The sequence below is a fragment of the Cryptomeria japonica genome, chromosome 9 (genome assembly GCF_030272615.1).
Source record: "Cryptomeria japonica chromosome 9, Sugi_1.0, whole genome shotgun sequence".
Classification (NCBI taxonomy): Eukaryota; Viridiplantae; Streptophyta; class Pinopsida; order Cupressales; family Cupressaceae; genus Cryptomeria; species Cryptomeria japonica.
In genome coordinates this window covers 738,595,040-738,613,655 of record NC_081413.1, presented here as the reverse complement: position 1 = coordinate 738,613,655, position 18,616 = coordinate 738,595,040, and the positions used below count along the sequence as shown (strand labels likewise).

The 18,616-nt window shown below is 37.7% G+C and overlaps 1 protein-coding gene across 3 annotated transcripts; it reads right to left on the bottom strand.

Annotated features, from left to right (window-relative positions):
* Positions 1-2,876: 2,876 nt before the first annotated feature.
* LOC131038688 (pentatricopeptide repeat-containing protein At5g12100, mitochondrial) lies at positions 2,877-16,395 on the bottom strand. Of its 3 annotated transcripts, none has more exons than XM_057971207.2 (3): positions 12,946-16,395; positions 12,723-12,805; positions 2,877-3,534 (listed from the first exon to the last, which is right to left on the bottom strand). In XM_057971207.2, exon 1 carries the CDS (start codon positions 16,077-16,079, stop codon positions 13,515-13,517), a length of 2,565 nt encoding a protein of 854 aa, XP_057827190.2. In that variant the 5' UTR covers positions 16,080-16,395; the 3' UTR covers positions 2,877-3,534; positions 12,723-12,805; positions 12,946-13,514. The 3 variants fall into 3 exon arrangements, with proteins under 3 accessions (XP_057827190.2, XP_057827191.2, XP_057827189.2); XM_057971208.2 differs by lacking the exon at positions 2,877-3,534 and adding an exon at positions 11,926-12,512; XM_057971206.2 differs by lacking the exon at positions 2,877-3,534 and having other exon boundaries at positions 11,926-12,805.
* Between the last annotated feature and the right edge of the window lie 2,221 nt (positions 16,396-18,616).

The following is an 18,616-nucleotide window of genomic DNA, read 5'->3' as shown; positions in this document are numbered from 1 at the left end:
GGTGGCTTTAATTTGCCAGAAGATGGAATTAAGGATGCCTATGTTACTTATATTGAGCCTTTGGTTGAAGAAACCCTCGACTCTGACAGAAGTGAAACCATCATATAAGGAAGCTCTAAGGTTAAAGGTGGAAAATGAAGCAACTTCGAGCTCTGTAGTGTTTGAAGTAATGAACAATGAATCCTTACTGGGGGCTTAGGCATTTGCAATGGGAGTAGGAGGCTTTGTTGAAGGAGGAATGGTTGGAAATGGAGATGGTAAGGCCCCATCTCTTGCTAGGGTTCTTTCAGTTTGTACAGACTTGGAAATGTTCCAAAGTGATAAGAAATTAAGAGAAAAGACTCAAGATTATTGTTGTATTTTGTTTGTCTTGATGCTGATTTCTTTCTTCAATCAAGGAATTTTTTTAAATGATTGGATAGCTAATGTTGGGGGAAAGAAACTAGGGATTTATGTTTCTTTTTGTAGAATGTTGCAGAAAGGGTTGTTTGTGGTGTTTTTAAGAGTCATGGCATGCAAGATGGAGTTTTAAAGAAAGAACTTTGGAATCTAGATCAATCTATGTTTTGGGTCATTGCCTAGTCACGAGAGGATAAGGTTGATGATGTTGGTGCAAAATTTACTCTAAGATGGCTAGATATAAGGAATGTTCCACCTCAATTATGGAAATTTAAGCCTAATTTCCTTAAGCCTTTGGGAAATGTATTACAAGTAGAGGAATCAAGGGTTACCCTACCCCATATGAATGCTAGGGTGTTAATTTTCTTGTTTCCTTTCGAAGATATTTTAGATGTTTTTATTCAACTTGAATCCAAATTTGTTTGTTGTGAAATGAAATTATTGGGTAGTTTAAATTCTTGTTTTCTTTGGAAGATAAATTAGCATTTAAGAAAATATTGTTTAAAGGTTTTTGTGAATAATGCTGAATTTTTTAATAAAAAAACCCTCCTAATTTGTTGATAAAAATAAACACATTGGTAATAATGATAGGAATAATGCTTCTAATCAAGCTTATGTCTTTTCTAAGAAAATGGAAATTGGTAATATTGTTGATAGATCTAATGTTGTTGAACCAACTAGTGAATCTATTGTATAAATGGATGTAGGCTTAAGCAACTCTAGAAGTAATATGAATATTTCCCTATCAATTACAGGGCTAGTTGAAGGAAGAAACTACCAAGTCTCACACGCTGACCTCCTATTTGATGGGCAAATAGTTGTGGTTAAAGATGCGGAACTGCCTGCCTCTAATAAGGATATGCCAGCAAATGATTCGAATGTGAGCTTGAATATTCCTTGCCCAAGTGCCCAACAATTGGCTCTTGAAAATTTAAGGGCCCATGTAGAACTTCGAAGCAACAATGGTTCCTCTAACCCTAAACAAATGTTGTTGAACAATGACTCTCCAAAGACCATAGATTGTGCCCCCATTAGTGACTTGATAAAGCCAATCCTAAAAAAAATTAGTCCTCTCTACTTTGTCATTGAATCTAATTTAGCCTTGCTAACTCGAAGGGAGCCAAGAGACAATGAAGATAAGAAAAAGAAGAAACAATTAAAGAGGTCTCAAAGTTCTGAGACTGAGAAAAGGAGTGGTAAGAAATGTAAAGAGGACAAAGCTCGCAAAGTGGACAAAGTACCCCAAATGTTTTGAAAGGTTGTATTAAAATCATAAGGCTGCCCTCCCTTCTAATTGTTGATGAGATACAATATTTGTGGTTGGAATGTCAAGGTCTTGAGTCCCTTGATAAGAAATACATTATTAGAACCTTTTGCAATGACAAACCTAGGTTGGATTTTCTATGTCTACAAGAAGTTAAGGTTCGGGGTTTCCAAAAAGATTATGTTTTAAGTTTTGTATCGAAGTCTGCAAAGGCTTTTTGTACTCTTCATGAGAAAGGTAGGGGTGGTGCAACCACCCTCATTAAATCTATTTGGGCCAATTTTGTTGTGGATTAGGGAACCTCTCCATGAAATAGATTAGGTCACTCTTGAGATTGAATCTAAATCTTTTGTGGTTCGCTCCCTATATACTTCTAATGATTACAATGAAAGGAGTGAGATGTGGAGTTGGATGGCTTCTAAACTTCCTAGGGTCCTATTGATGTGTTTTTTATGCACATGCGAACACAGAATAAAATACTAAGGTATCTTATCCTCTCTTGAACAAAGTTATTTGAATGTTGAAGATTTGCCTAAGGATCAATCGAAATAACTCCAAGGTTCTGGTATGTAGAGTCTCTACATGTGGATAAGCATAGTTGGTTTGATGTGATTATGCTGGAATCATAAGGGGACTTACATTTGATTGCTTGAATGCTTAATTAGCTGGAACTTAAGTCCTAACTTCTCACTGGGAGATAAAGAAAAATCAAAAGCATAGGGTTTAGAGAATCTATTCTAGGACCTAAAATGCAAGAAGATAGATGAATGACTAGGTGGAGTCCTACTAGGCTAGGTCTCACCATAAGACCGAACAATTTGACACCGGCTCAGTGCAATCTTCTAAGGGAATTTTGAAGAAGTTCAAATCATTTCCATCAAACACTGATCACCATCCAAGTTAATGCATGAACAATGGACGTATAACAATTTGAAATTAAGCTCTTTAATGTTAGTTGACCATGCAGGGCACACTTACAATCAGTAAGAGGCTAGTGGTATGGACTAGGCGGATTCTACACAAATGCATTCAACAATTTTCTCCATTCAATCTAATTATTTGCCATCTAACATGAAGATCCAACAAGAGACCATGCATATTGCAAAGAAACAACACACTTCACCATAATTTCAATGAAAATGGAGTTCATTTACAATTTAGGCAACAATTTCTTGCCTTCTTCTAATCTACTCTAATTGCTATTTATTCACTATTTCTTTGCTACTAACTATTCAACTGACTATTCATCAACTATTAACCTTTACAAAATGAAGAGCTTGAGCCTTTTATAATGCTCTCAATACAATGCAATGGCTTAGATCAATTTGAGATCAATGGCTAAGATTTTACAATGAAAACCCTAATTAGGGTTTGTTACAACAAACTCAATTATGACCAATGAAATAATTGCATTATTTGGACACGTCTTCTCTAGAATATTCGACCAATGGATAACGGGGGTAGGTGCCTCGGAGTTCGTGCATCCACATATGAACTAGGTACAGCGCATCTAGACATGTTCCTCTGATTGGAGGAATAGTGACTAGGACGCCACCTCAATCTTGCAATTGCGCCTGGTTAAGGAGCGTTGAGCAATATCTCTTGACACTCAATGTAATGATGATGAGAAGAGGACTTTGATTAACTCTTCTGAAACTATCTGCTTCTTCGATCATGTTCAACGTACCCTTGCAATGACTTTTGTTGATCCTCCTTCGTCCTTGATGTACTTGATGAAAGATGTACCTTTCCTTGACTCTCTTGTATTTGTCTATGAGATCTTCTTGCAGAGGTCTTCCTTTGACCTGATGTTGATATATTCTTCTTGAGATCCTTGTTCCGATCTCCCTCCAATCTGGTCCCTCTGTTTGCTGCAAAACAAATAAGTGAATATCAAACACATATGATATATAGCTTATACAATCTCTCAATTTGACATAATCTCTGATTTTATGTGATTTGCAGGTCTGATAGGTGCAGGTTTAGGGGAGATTGTCCTTTGCTTGAGCAATTTTGCTCTTGCTATGATGAATTCAGTCCTTTCTTTGAATATCCTAATGAGTTTGCTCCCTCAAAGGATCAGATCTGCACCTTAAATATACCAAATTCACCTTTGGAGGATCGTTGTTCTACAAGCTTGCATTTTAAATCTAAATTTCGCCTCCTCAATCATCAATTATATTCATTGCTCCTTAAGTTCGTACTTTGGAGAATCGGGTCTAGGCTTGAAGATTGTTGAATTTGTCTTGACCTGCCTTATTAAGTTTTGAAATTCGCCTTCAAATCAGCTGCTGCAGTTTGCTCTTTCCAATTTGTTCTTTGTAGAATTCAGCTCATGAAGATTGTTAACCTTCCTTGTTAAGATCTGAAACCAGCTTCTTTGATACTTGATGAAATCTGCTGATGAAATTCACTTCCTAAGTCTACTTCTTAAATGCGCTCTAGAGAAGTATGTGCTTGAATGAATGATGAATGACTAAGATGTGTCCTTTCTTATATAGGCGCCTTCACCTCTCTCTTGAAAAGATGACTTTGTTTGAATAAATAAAATTAATTGTATCTTCCCCAAGCTGGCCGACTTCTTCATTGGAAATTCAAATTTACTCTTGGCGCCAAAGATGAGATTGGTTTATTAATGCATCAAACCGCCTTGTTTGCCTCTAGGCCGACTTGCATCTAGTCTCCTCTCCATTCGGTTTTTACCACAATGCAATACACTTTCGCCCTTGTACCTTCGAGAGGTACATACCTTTAACATCAAAATCGCTTGTGTACCCTTGGAAGGGACATGAGCGAACCTAGGAGATGCTGAAGTTTTATCACTATTTGATGTAGGCATGCTTAGTTCTTATGATTTGCATGAGGCTTAGGATGTTTGAACACTTGAAATCACCTTGAAGAAAACTATCAACGCACCATCATTAATATAACACTGATCCTTAATGTAATTCGCTCATGTACCTTTGGAAGGTACATGAGCAAACTATGAGTTGCTCTTAATTTTCTCTCTCATTTACTGAAAACACACTTAATCTTCATGATCATTAGAAGGTTCATGATGCGGCAAAGGCTTTAATCACCTTCAAGGAGGCTTGTTTAGATATCTTAATTAGCAAAACACTCCTCTTCAAGAAATTTCGCTACTATACCTATGGAAGGTACATGAGCGATCTTGACAAATATGTCTTAGGCTTTGATCAAATACTCACTTCTCTTCCTTGCTCACGCCATTTCAGCCTTGAATCATCCTGAGAAGGCACCTTGGGGGCAATTTTGTTTGGAATTTGGGAGCAAAGTCATTGTTTTAGCATATTCGCTTGGGTACCTTTGGAAGGTACATAGTCTCTTAGGTGATTCCCTCCTGTCCCTTTGAGAGGTACAGGAGCGAATTATCAACTTCTCTCAAATTTCTCATGATCGCTCACTTTTCAATACTTCAAACTTCATAATTGTGCTTCCTCAATGTATAGACAAGTCATTTTATCCATATAAAAGAACTTGGAAAGAGGGATTTGTCCAACTTAGGTGCTACACATGTGCTTTGGAGAAATTCACTCCTGTACCTTTGAAAGGGTCAAGAGCGAATTTCTTCCTCTAGGCTCAATTCATACTTCTTTTCACTTAACTTTGTCCTAGACTTGACCTTTGAATCCTTTTCTTGCCATGTTCAAGTCAATTTGCTCTCTCTATTGCTCAAAATGAGAATCATTCAATGTCTTCGGTGAGGAATTAGGCCCTTTGAAGGATTTCGCTCCTGTACCTTCGAAAGGGTCAGGAGCGAATTTCTTCCTTTACTCAATTCAGCTCTTATTTCCTTCATTCCACCTTAGACTTGTCTTTCCAATCTTTCTCTCATCAAGATCATTCATTCCACCTTAGACTTGTCTTTCCAATCCTTCTCTCATCAAGATCATGCTCCAAGCAGGATTCATTCAATGTTCTAGGTGAAGAATTAGGTCTTCTCAAGAATTTCGCTTTGGTTCCTTAGCAAGGTACGTAGTCTCTTAGGTGATTCGCTCCTGCGAATTTAGCATTTTGGCTCAAATTCTTCCTTTTCCATTATTGAACTTTATTTCAATCCACTTTCAAAGACATGTATAAGTCAATTTCTCCTTCATCAAAGCTTCGGAGCATGAGTTTGATCCAAATTGGAAGCAAGAAGGAGGCTTTGGAAGAATTCGCTCTATTTGAGAGCAATGTACATGGCTTAGGGTGAAAATCGCTCTTGTCCCTTTGAGAGGTACAGGAGCGAAATGCCAAATTCCTCATTCAATCTTTTCACTTGCCTTTGCTTCATTGAATCCTACCTTAAGCATTTAAACCGTTTGAATGAGAAGACATATCCACTTGACCCTTGAGAATGCACAAAGAGAAATTTCGCTTGGATCTTAATGCAAGAGACCTGAATCTAATGAAACTCAATCAGATTGCTCTTGTTTGTATTTAGTGATCAGAATAACCTCCTTTGCACTTCTCAACTTGATCAGTTTTTGAACACACCCCTTTGCAAACCATAACTTGGATTGGTTAAATTATATACTTGTCATCTTGGGTCTGATTGACTGCTTGTAGGTCTGATTTTGAGCATCCATTTGTTCTATTGTTGGAGTTGTCTCTCAATCTGCACTATTTGATGTTTGAAATGAATAACCTATTCTCCTTTTCCTAGCTAAACATCAAATCAGAGCTTGGAAATTCTCATTAATGTCTGATCTTTGCTCAAACTTCTTCTTGTTGCTCCATATCTGACGCTACAATGAAATTCCTATCCTTTTGCTTTTACCTACAAGACAAACAATAAGATATCAAACATTATAAAGTACATATTATCCTTATCTGTCCTCTTTCTATATGAATAAAAGAGATCTAATTTGAATGAATTAAGTGCTTCTGCTTCTAATCAGACCCGATTTTTAACCCTGCATCAGTCAAATCATATCCCTTACCTCTGATTTTTTGTGATTCTTCACTAAATCTGATCAAGAGGAGGATGATATCATTCAATAAATTCACTGTAATTGAAGAGATTCTGCTCTGTGGAAGATGAATATGCTGCTTTTTGGAAGAGTCTAGGCTATTCAATGATGTAATTTGTTGATGGATATGTCCCCCTTATATGTGCGTTGGATATTAGGGTCTTTCTTGCTCTATCTCTATCAAAGTGACACATCTGCACTCAAAGGCCAGCTCTTTATCCTTTTATTGCCACACCTTGCCTCACGGTTTAACGAGGATTGAAGGGGCTTAGGCATGTGCTGGGGATGGTGAGGTGGATGCTCTGTTTTACCTTTTAAATATGTCTTAAGAAACTTTTTCTTCACTCCAAAATTTCGGTGGGGCCATGCAATGCCAAAGTCCTCGAAAGAAAAAAAAAAAAAATTACCAGTGGTTGGTGGGTCCCAACAGTGGTTGGTGGAGTGGTTGGTGGGTCCCAACAATGATGTGGCAAAGACATGTGAAAACTTTTAAAATTTCCATCTCATTTTGTGGGGCCCAGCAGGAGAGTCCTTAAAAGACTTATTTAATTCCCCATTTTAGAGTGTGTGGGGTCCAAAAAGGTGATGAGAGGAATGTGAGGGAAGTGGTAAGGGAAGCTGCTACGGAGGGGTAGGGAGGTTTAGGATGTGGGAGGTATAAGGGGTAATTGAAAGTGGATACGGGGTTATAGGAAGTGTTGAGGTGGGAGGTAGGAGTTACGAAGGGGGATAAAGGGGGTAAGGAAGGCGGTAAAGGGGGGGTAGAAGATGATAAGGAAGGGTTTGGGTGCAGTGTGTTAGTTAAAGGAAAAGGGTAGATGGTAAGGTAGGGTGGAAAGAGTAGGTTAATAGGTGTGTGGTAGAGGTAAGCTAAGGGAAATAAAGGAAGTAAGATTTATGGGATGTGGGTTAGAATCGGTGATTTTAGGGGAATAAAGGGGGTAAAGGGGTAGGTAGTGTGGATGGTAGGTTAAAGGGAGTGTGAGATAGAAGGTATGAGGGGTAGGGAGATGTTAGGATAGAATAGGGGTAGAGGGATATTAGGATAGAATAGGGGTAAGGGTAAGGTGGAAAGGAAGTTAGTGAAGGGAGGTTAGGGTGTAAGATGGAAGGGGAGTGGTCGGGTTTGGGCACCCATGGACAGTGCTGGGAGAAGTGGAAGTGATAAAACCTTGACTGGGCAAAGGAAGTGTTGAACCTCAATTCATCTTAAAGAGACAAACTTGATCAACTCCTAACCTCTTGACCCACTATACATCTTCAATGCAAAGGTTCATAGCGAAAGACTCAACACTAACCTAGAACTAAGCTAAGAAGACTAATCCTAGAAAACGAAAAGTAGGGGTCCCCATTTGCAAAGGGGCAATGTGTGAAAACGTCACAATAGGTCCCCTAGCTCATTGGTGGAGACTTCAATAGGTTGAAATATAAGGAGGATAAGATGGGTGGTAAAGATAATCTTTGGAAAGGTAATGAGCTTTATTTATAGTTTAGAATGAAGAGATCTCTATATCTAGTTGAGCCCTTGAAAAAGAAGAAAATTGAATTTGAAGATATCTGGTTCACTTGTGCAATAATCAGTTGTAGCGTAAGAGGATTTACTCTAGATTGGATAGATTCTATTCTAATAAAGGTTTATTCTCCTTTAAGAAAGATGATAAGGGTAGGGTGGTCTAATTTTTTCCCACCTCTATGTTAGACCATTGTGTGGTGATTGGTCTAAGTAGTTTGGATCCCAGAAGGTCAATGCTTAACACATCCCTTCTTAATGACACTAATTGCTTGAATGTATTAGAGTTGCTACTGAGTTGTCAAAGAATCTTAATAAGGATGCCTCTACAATCCAAAAATGGGAAGTCCTTGTTTCTCTTTCAAGAAATTTGTTCAATATTGTGGGTGATAAGAAAGCCATAGATAGGAGGAAGATTTAAATTTTGCTTCAAGAGAGGTTTGTTCGTTTAGAGGGGGGGCTTCAAAAGAATAACAGTGATTTGGTTGTTGAACGCAAGGTTATCTAAACTAGGACTCTATTGAGGAAGACTCAAAACTATAGCCACCAAGGACTAGAATGACATGGCCACATGAGGTGATAAGGGGTCCAAGTATTTTTTCAAAATTATCAACAAAAACGTGACAAAGAGAGGAATGGACCCATTAAAGTCAATGGTATTTCCTCTAGTGATAACCATTTTATGAAAGAAGCTTTCTTTTCCTTCTTCAAGACTTTTTTTTCTTCAGAGGTGAATGACACAACTTCTGAGGCTAGAGCCTTTTGCCGGAAGGTTATTCCTTTGAAGGTCTATCTGAAAGACATTGTTGCTTTGGAGAAAGATATTTCAAAGGAAGAGTTAATTAATACAATTAGGACTTTCAGAAATGGTAAAGCTCTTAGGGTGAATGGTCTCCCCATAGAATTCTAGAAAACTAATCTTGACTTGATTGGGAAATAATTGATTGAGATCTATAATGAAGCATTTCTAATTGGATTTATAGGTATGAATATCAATAGAGGAATAATTAAACTTATTCCTAAAGGGGGTGATAAAAGTCTTATAAAAAATGGGAGACCAATCACCATACTCAATATATCTTATAAGATATTGGCCAAACACTAGCCATTAGGCTAGGTAATACTTTAAGGAAGGTGGTCTTGGTTACTCAAACAAGGTTCATTAAGAGCATATATTCTTGAGAATTTGATCACAAGTTGGGAAGGCATGCATTGGGCAAATCAAAGTAAGCAAAATGAATTTTTGATTCTGTTGGACTTTGAAAATGCATATTATAAAATAAAATGGTCTTTTGTGATTGACATGCTTAAGGCTCTTGGTTTCCCCTTTAAGTTTTGTAGATGGATTAATATTTTGTTTAAGATTCCTTCTACTCAGACAGACATCAATGGAGAAGTTACTAACCCCATCTTGCTGTAAAGATCAATCAAGCAAGGTTGTCCTATTGCCCCAACTCTCTTTGTCCTAGGAACTGATGCTCTTCACTATGTGCTGAGAACTTACTTGATTAGTCCTCCTGTCCATGGTATTAGATTTTCCAATAATGAACAATTGCTGGATGCCCAATTTGCTGATGATACAACTCCATTCGTTGAAACGAGTAAAAAAAAATTTGATAATGTTTTGTATAGATTGGATATTTTTTGCTTGGCCTCTGGTGCTAAAATATCTAGTGGTAAGTCCTCTATCCTCAGTTGGGATGTTGATCCTCTTAAGTGGCTAGAAGACCAAGGTTGGTAGTGGCTAGGTCCTCATAAGGTAGTGAGATATCTTGGTATTCCCTTTGCTATCTCTCCTAACTTGAAGGAAATGTGGGAATGGTTGTTCATAAAAATCGAGAAAAAAACACTCTAAATGGAAAATTCACATTCTTTCTTTGGCTGGTAGAATTCGAGTGATTCATAAGGTTTTGGCTTCTCATGCTATTTATTTCTCTTCTACTTGCTCTTTGCTAATTGCCATTTTGAAAAGTCTCAGGGACTCCTTTGGTCTGATGGTTTGGGCAGGGGTGAAAGGCATGTGGTTGAATGAGCATGGTGTTGCTTGCCAAAATGCATGGATGGCCTAGGGCTTAAGGACCTTAGGGTCCAAGGGATTGCTTTGGCCATGAAATGGATTGTGAAAACATGTTTTGGAATGATAATTGATAAGCCCTTAGCACTTACTCAAGGGTGCTCTGCAAAAGCTTGGGCCAATAAAGAGATTCATGTTTTTCAGAATATTTTTTAGAATGATGTGTTGAAGAAGTGAGAGCAATTGAAGTTAGAATATGCATATTCAGTGTTGAAGAAAGCTTTGTGGAGTATGGGTTCTCCTCCTGCTTTATGTAAAGATTCAAAGCTGCTTAAATTGGTTTCTTGCAATAATGGTACTGTCTTCAATCAAATTTATGTCAAAAAATTTAATTATATGCTGACTAATACGAGGGTTGTTTTTGTGTGGTTAAACAAAGTGTTGGAACCTTTTTTGTTCTAAGAACACATGGCCTTCTAGATTAGGGCATATTTGGGCCAAGTCCGGTGAGCCAAAAAAACCCTGTTTCAGGGGGTTTTTGCTTCTTAAGGAGTTCGCAGTTAGCTTTGAAATGAAGTCTGTTGGTATCCCTGCCAAATGTGCAATTTGTGCAATTTATCTGAGACATTTGAGCACCTGTTTTTTATTGTCAATATGCTTTTTCTCTATGGTCCATGTTTTTGGTAACCTTATTGGCTGGGATTGTAAAGATGGCTTTAACTGGCCAAAAATTCTTGCTGGTTATGTGAAATTTTCTATTGAGCTTAATGTTTTTTGGCTTGTTTTTACTACTGAGGTTTTATGGTTTATTGGAAAAAGAGAAATGAGGGATTTTTCCAACGCAAAAGAAGGTGCCTTACTGAGTTCCAGAGTGAACTCACCCTCCTCTATGTTGTGTTACAGGTTTTGGCAATTCTGGACATTTCCAAGGACAAATTTATGATTTTGCTGAAAGAGGGCCTTACCATTGTGTACAAAACAGAGACAAAGAGTGCCAATTTCCCAATTTCTTCCCCAAGGGAATATACAATCTGAACAAAGAGGAGCTTGAAATTCTGAAAGAACCAAACATAATATCAAGAATAAAAGCAAGAAACCTCTTGATGTGGGCAAAGTTAGAACCAAACATGGGGATAAATACTGCTACCAGCCTGTGGTGGAAGATGTACACCCTGAGGATATGATAGATCCTCCAATCGGTACCTATGATTGTGACTATTGTGAGGCCAGCAGTAATGTGAAAGGATGCTGGGAGTAAATGTGTTAGCTTAGGCTCCCTTTTTTTGATGCTGTTCATCATGTATATTACTTCAGCAGTTACTGTATGTAGTGCGTTATAAAGATATTTTGGACAGCTGAAGCTCCTGCTCCTCATGATATATCTCTGATTTGTTCTCTATTATAAATATTTTAAAAAACAAACTTTGTGTTATATTTAGAGGTATTTCCAATAACACTATTAACTATAGTGCAATGATGTTGGTCACAACCCTGAAAACAACGTTCCCAAAAGAAAAATAGTTTTAGAGAAAAATGACTTTGAAGATTCATAAAGATGAACTGATATGAGGATAGACAGAGATGTTGGAAATATAAAGCAAAGTTAGGATATAGAAGAGTGCAGTTAACTTTGTGCATGGAAAGTATGTTCATCCATCTCAAAATCTGAGAGACAATCACCGAATAGGTATGTAATAGAATGTTTTTCAATGTCAACATATCTGTAACAAGCTCAGTTATAACTTGGAATAACAGCATGGTAAGCATGATAAACCATGGCCAATAAAATTTATTAGACTTCGAGAAAACATAGCTACATTGTACAGAGATAGAGAACTACAACATTATACTGTGGGCAAGCTATTCACTAGTCTTTGTCCCAGTTTATACTGGCATAGGGTTACATCACTTATTTGGAAATGCAACCCACTAATGTAAATCTGGCTACAATTGTTCATCATCTTCAAGTTATCCACAATCTGCATCTTGCCTCAATCTTCACCTTCTGCAAGTGTCCCAGACTCCCAGAGTCCAACCATAAGGCTGGTTAGATTTCATCTTTGTCACACAAGATTTACCCTCCCTAAGTCTATATGTTGAAGCTCTGAAACTGCAAACTTCGTTTAGGCACCTTGTTTTGGTATAGCATCTTGAATCTTTTTATTGGGTCAAGTTTTTCAGTTCTTGTGTCACCATTCTCTCCTCCTTTAGACCGATCAAACTTTGCCTCCTGTCCAAGGGGGCTCTTTTCTTCTATAAAACTGTGTCTACATTACTTCACATAAAATTGAAAGGAAATCCTCTATAAACCATTCTGATTGTTCTGATGCCAATAGATGCATCAATTAGCTGCGAATTTCCTCAGGTTTAGTGCCATAGACAAACAGAAATCCTAAATGAACATGCACAAAATTCTGAAAAACAGAAATCTGGCAAGATGGCACAGTAATGGAGAGAGCCCATGAGGCAAAACCACCAAACTAAGCTATGGAAAGGCAACACTAAGAAGAAAATGAGATATATTTTCTATTACTTGAACTCCACAAAGCTTCTACGCACCTAAAAATTGTTACCGACTCTTATCTGACAGCTTGCTTCGCTCAAAATATCCACTTTCACACGAGAAGGAAAACAACCTCTACCTGAAATTGAGAAACTACTATATGAGTATATGTGAAGGTACTATGTTTAAAAGTAATATCAAAGACAGAAAAATTGAACAAATAAAGAATTTTTTATTGAAGAGAAAGCCTAACATGTTACTGTGGTCTAACATTCTCACCTGTGCAATTGTGTTCTTCACTTGAAAGGTTTAGATGCATGGCAGTGACATTCAGGGGCGCACATCACAAACCTTGATGGATATTGACATGTTCAAAATATTCCTTGATCCAACCATTCCAAGCTTGTTTTTCACACTGATGAGACTTTCAATTTTAAAAATTACAGAAGTGTTTAAAGTTCTGATCCTGCCTGTTTATTAATAAATTGATAGCCCATTCCTTAGATGGCTTCATATTAGCCGTTAATGACAAAAACAGTGCAGTTTACTTTTACCTCTCGCGTCTTGCTAATGCTCATTATCACAGTGCTCAAACTGTTTCTGTACCTTGTCTATAATAAACACTGTCCTGTCAGCGAACATCAGCATATGTTTGCGCCTATGCATCAAGTAGTTTCTTTTTACTTCACTAAGGTACAGAGCACTCTCTGCAGGTTTCCTCTTTAATTACCTGGCAAGCTTCACTAGCCAAACTGGTGTGCTTGATAGAAGCTTTAGCAGCGCATCTTTTGAGAAAGCATTAATTTAAGGAGCAATCCTCAAAACTTCACCAAGTAGTTTTCAGTCCACTAAAACATGTTATTCATATCAATTGATCTTTTTATGGTAAAGTTAGGTGGGATAAAGTGTTTTTCTCGCATCTCTCTTAAGAGTAGATCTGCTTCTTGTGTTCTGCCTTCCTTGTAAAGGCCATTGATCAGTTCACTGTACACAAGTACATCGGGTGTGAGACCCTTGTCTACCATTTCTCTATGCAGCTTGAAAGCTTCGATGACATTACCAACCCTGGAATACCCATCGATAAGTATATTGTAAGTATTAGCATTGGCAACCACTCCATTCTCTGCCATTTGAATGAAAAGCTCTTTTGATTTCAGCATCTTCCCTTCAATACAGAGCCCTTTTAGTAAACCATTGTATGTTATTTCATCTTTCAAAAGCTTACATTCTTTCATTTCTTCAAACAAGTGAAATGCCTTACAAAGATCACCAGATTTGGAGTAGCCATGAATGAGTAAGTTGTATGTTATTGCATCTGGAAGTAAATTTTTCTCTAGCATCAATTTATATATTTCTTCTACTTTCTGCATCTTACCTTCCCTGCAGAGCCCATTCATCAATGCATGATAGGTCATTACAGTTGGTTCAAGTCCTTTCTTTTCAATCTCCTCATATAGCTTAAGTGCTTTATAGGTATCACCTGAACTTGCATACCCATCAATCATCAAGTTATAGGTTACAATATCTGGTATCAAACCCCGATCGGCAAGTCCATTCCAAAGAGCTTCTGCTTCCAGCATCTTGCCTTCTCTGCAAAGCCCATTTATAAGAGAGTTATAACTAACAAGATTAGGCATAATGCCAATTCTCTGCATTTCTCTCTGTAAACTGAAAGCGTCCTGTATGTTACCAGACCTGCAATGACCATTGATAAGGGTGTTATACACTTGTATATTTGGTGCTACATTTCTACTCGCCATCTCCTTCAAAATTTCTTCAGCTTCATGCAACCTGCCTTCCTTACACAATCCATTTATCAATGCACCATATGTTACGACATCAGGTGCAACACCCCTTTCCTGCATCTCCTCAAGCAGGTAAAAGCCTTCCTGCATATTGCCACTCTTACCATGCCCATCAATCAGCGTATTATATGTAACGGCATCAGGAACCAAACCCATTGTGTACATCTCTTTTAAAAGATGTATTGCCTCTCCAATCATAAGTTTCCTACAGAGGCCTTTGATTAGTGCGTTGTAAGTAATGACATTAGGCACAATGCCTCTTCTTCCCATCTCCTGGCGTAAACAAAGAGCTTCCCGAGTATTCCCTAGCCTTGAATACCCATCGATGAGAGTGTTATAAACAACTCTATCAGGAATCAAACCCTTTCCAATCATTTCATTAAAAATATCTTTTGCCTCCCTCATTTTGCCTTGTTTGGAGAGTGCATTCAACAAAATACTGTACCTAAAAATATCAATTTGAATACCTTTTCTTATCATTAAGCTATGCAGCTCTAAAGCACCGTGTACATCTCCATGTCTCAGGTACCCATCAATCAATGTGTAGTAAGTGACACGGTCTGGCTCCAATTCATGCTCGTGCATCTCATTTATAGTCCCTTTGGCTTGCTCTAACCTACCACTTTTACAGAGCCCATTAATCAAGGAATTGTAGGTCACTAAATCGGGCCTCAGACCTTGTGCAAGCATGTGTTTCAGAATCTCAAAAGCTCCATCTTGATTCCCAGATTTACAATAACCATCAATCAGTACATTATAAGTTATATGATTAGCAACCACACTCCTGTTTACCATTTCCCAAAAAAGTCTTCCTGCTTGTTCCATTTGCCTCTTTTTACACAGACCAGTGATAATTACATTGTAAGAAAATGCGTCAGGCTTGCGATCCAATTCATTCATTCTAGACAACAACGCAATGGCAGCATCTAGTTGCCCTTCCTTGGAGAAAGCTTGAAGCATTTTATTAAAACCAAACAAATCAGGACTAATGCCCATTGACATCATCTCAGAGAAAACTTCCCAAGCCCTTTCGGTTTGTCTAGACACAACCAAAGCTTCGAGAAGGAAACTACAGGAGGAAAGAGAGGGCACTATACCATTATCTTTCATGAGGGAAAAGGTGTCTGCAGCTTCTGACGCCATCTTGACCTCAGCATAGGCCTTGATCACCAAGTTCAAAAGTGCTGGTTTTGATTGTGGAGCAGTCATGATTGCTTTAAATATAGACTGGGTAGTTGTATTGCATGTCTTTAGGAGAACGAGTGACCTTATTGCACATTGGGCTTGGACCCACCTTTTCTGTTGCAGCAACCCACATGCTTGTTTGATTATTTCTTCTTCTTCTTCTTCTTCTTCTTCTTCTTTTCTTACTCCTCTGCCCTCATAGTTATCCACGTTATCTCTCAAGTGCGAGAAAGAGGCAGCGTAGCTGCTAAGCCTTCTTGTGTAAAAGAAGAATAAAACTGGAACCCGCTTTGCAGAACAAGAGATATTGGGTTCCCATTGCACCCATTTCCTTTCAACATCTATACTTCTGCTGCTGATTTTTATTATTTGGTTCAACAGAGGTTGCAACAATTTTTTCTTCTTGTCGCTCATCAACGCCATTGAGAACGCTACTTCCAAAGTTTTTGGTGGGTCAACTTCTGTGACATAGCTTAAGAAGAGTGTCTTTAGGAATCTTGCACATCTGTTAAGTAAAATTCAATATCAAAAATGCCCTTTCATGGACCGTTTCTATTCAACGTGGACAGGATGGCCTGCAAAATTCAGCTAAAACGAATTCGATCGTGTTCTCTCTTTTTGAAGCGGCAATTTTTATCCTGCTACGTACCCTTAGTTCTTTAGGGTAAAGATATTGTGGTTTAACTCTTGAAGATAACTCACATTCAAATACAACAGAGTGAATATTTTTTTATTTTTGTTTATCTAGTGGGTATCCCCGTGATCCAGTCCAGCGTCCAGCAGTCCGTATTTTGGGTACCTAAGGCAAGCTGGGGCGAGACTAATCTGCCCTGGGGATGCACGAGCACGCACGCTCACAAGACAAGTGCATCGCTTGAATCTGAACCTTGGAATCGAACCCAAGACCTTGGGGAGCATACCCAAGACTTAAGCCTCCTTTGTTGATCATGCAGGCTAGGGTTGAAGCCCACAATAGAGTGAATATTGTTTAAAAAATAGTTTAAAGGAACATCATTGAGTTTTGGAGAGTAGGCAAGGGGGTTGGTTTGGTTTCAATACTTATATCCCTTGCTTCCTTTTTCATAGGATTGAGCAATAGAGCAACAAAATATATCTTTTGTTATCTATCAAATAATGTTCTTCAAGTTTCAAATTTTGATGATGCACGTAAATGGGTTAAGGAACTTGCATTCATTAGTTATTTTAACAATTGTGTGTCATGTAAGAACTAGAGCAAATGGGTTGAGTATCTAGTCATAATTTGCACTTCACAACTAGATAAACATTGTGTAGGTTTTCCCATAAGATTAAGCTAGATGTCATCTAAAATTTAACTAAAGATGTCTTTCTCTTCCACTTAATGGAAACCAACCATGCAAGCATAGTCCTTTGTTGTAGACTACTATGTACATACCTTGTTACTTATCTTTTTCCCTAAAATAAGGGATTTTGTTGTGTCTGACCAACAAGCTCTTAAGGTGCCTATCTATCTTAAATCTCATGATTTACCCATGCCACATGTTGTTCCTTCATCAAATTACTTCCTCTCTTGGGACAATTGTATTTGTTGAACCCAAAGGTTTCTATTTGTTTGAGCTGCAATATGGAGTTTATGCATAAATTGACCACAACCAATATTTATAATAAATCATTGATATATAGTGTCATGTGCAATGTATTTGTATACCAACATACCTAACACTTTCTTTTCAATCCAAGCCTTTAACCTCAAATTAGACATTTTCATCTAGCTACATACAAGTCCAAACTAGCCTCCAATTAATAAGGCAAGAAAAACTAAAGATTACTTTACTAATGTTGGAATTTATAAAAACAATTGCAATAAGGCCTAATAAAATTATATCCAACTCTTGCACCTAGCAATTATGTTTTTGGTCACTAGGTCATAATAATAAACAGCTCAAGATTTAGGGCAACAACAAATTGGCAAATATCATCTTCGTCCTCTCGATTGCAAGCCAACAATAAAGCAAAGCAATCACTTGAAATACAAATAGTTATTATCCACCCCTAAGATGAGTCTATCAAAGAGGTCAATAAGCCTCAATTCTCAAGAACTCCCCTTCTAGTCAGTGTTCAAGTTCCTTGTTGAAATTTGGAGTTCTATAATGCCACAACCAAAGAGAGGAAGGTGATCTCATATCCCATCAACCCATTTCTTTCCCCCCAACACCAAAGATGCCAAAGGAGAATATGTTCCTAAGAAAAGGGAAATGCAATTTGGAGCCTTCTCTCATAGTGCTGAAAGGGTTTTGACCATATCAAGTTTTTACATTGCAAGGGTTGGATGACAAGGAAATGTGTTCAAGGCCTCTTTTCCCATGAATTGCATCTCATGCAATATAAGGAGTATAACAAAACCAACCCATAGACTCATGGGTGGAGATTTTGATAGGGAATTTCCTCTCTAAACATCCTTTATGTCTAAGAGATTAATTTTGTTGGTCTTTTTCTTTTAGTTTTGCATCATGTCTTATGCTTATATAGTAATTATTTTGAAAATAATCATGAACAAATTCGAGGTGGCATGGTAACATTCATTGATGCCTAGTGGAAAACCCACTATATTATTCATAGAATTGTGACCCAAATAATAAAGCCTTATTGGTCATTTCAACAATAATAATATGACCTTTGGCTTGTCAATATATATCTCAAATGACGTAGTTAGAAGGACTTTACTTTGACTATGGGTTCTTAATGGTAACTTCAATATGTTGAGATGGCCTCTAACAAACAAGGCCATTTTCCATGGACATTTAGCAAAAGAGAGACATTCTTCTATTTGTGTAATAAATTGTTCCTTTATGAACCAAATATTGGTCATCAAAACACATCTCCAATTTGGTACATTTGGTCAAATTTGTATACTAGGTATCAATAGACTTGATTATTCTATGATGTTGATGCAAATTCACTTACGCCTTGCAAAATATTAT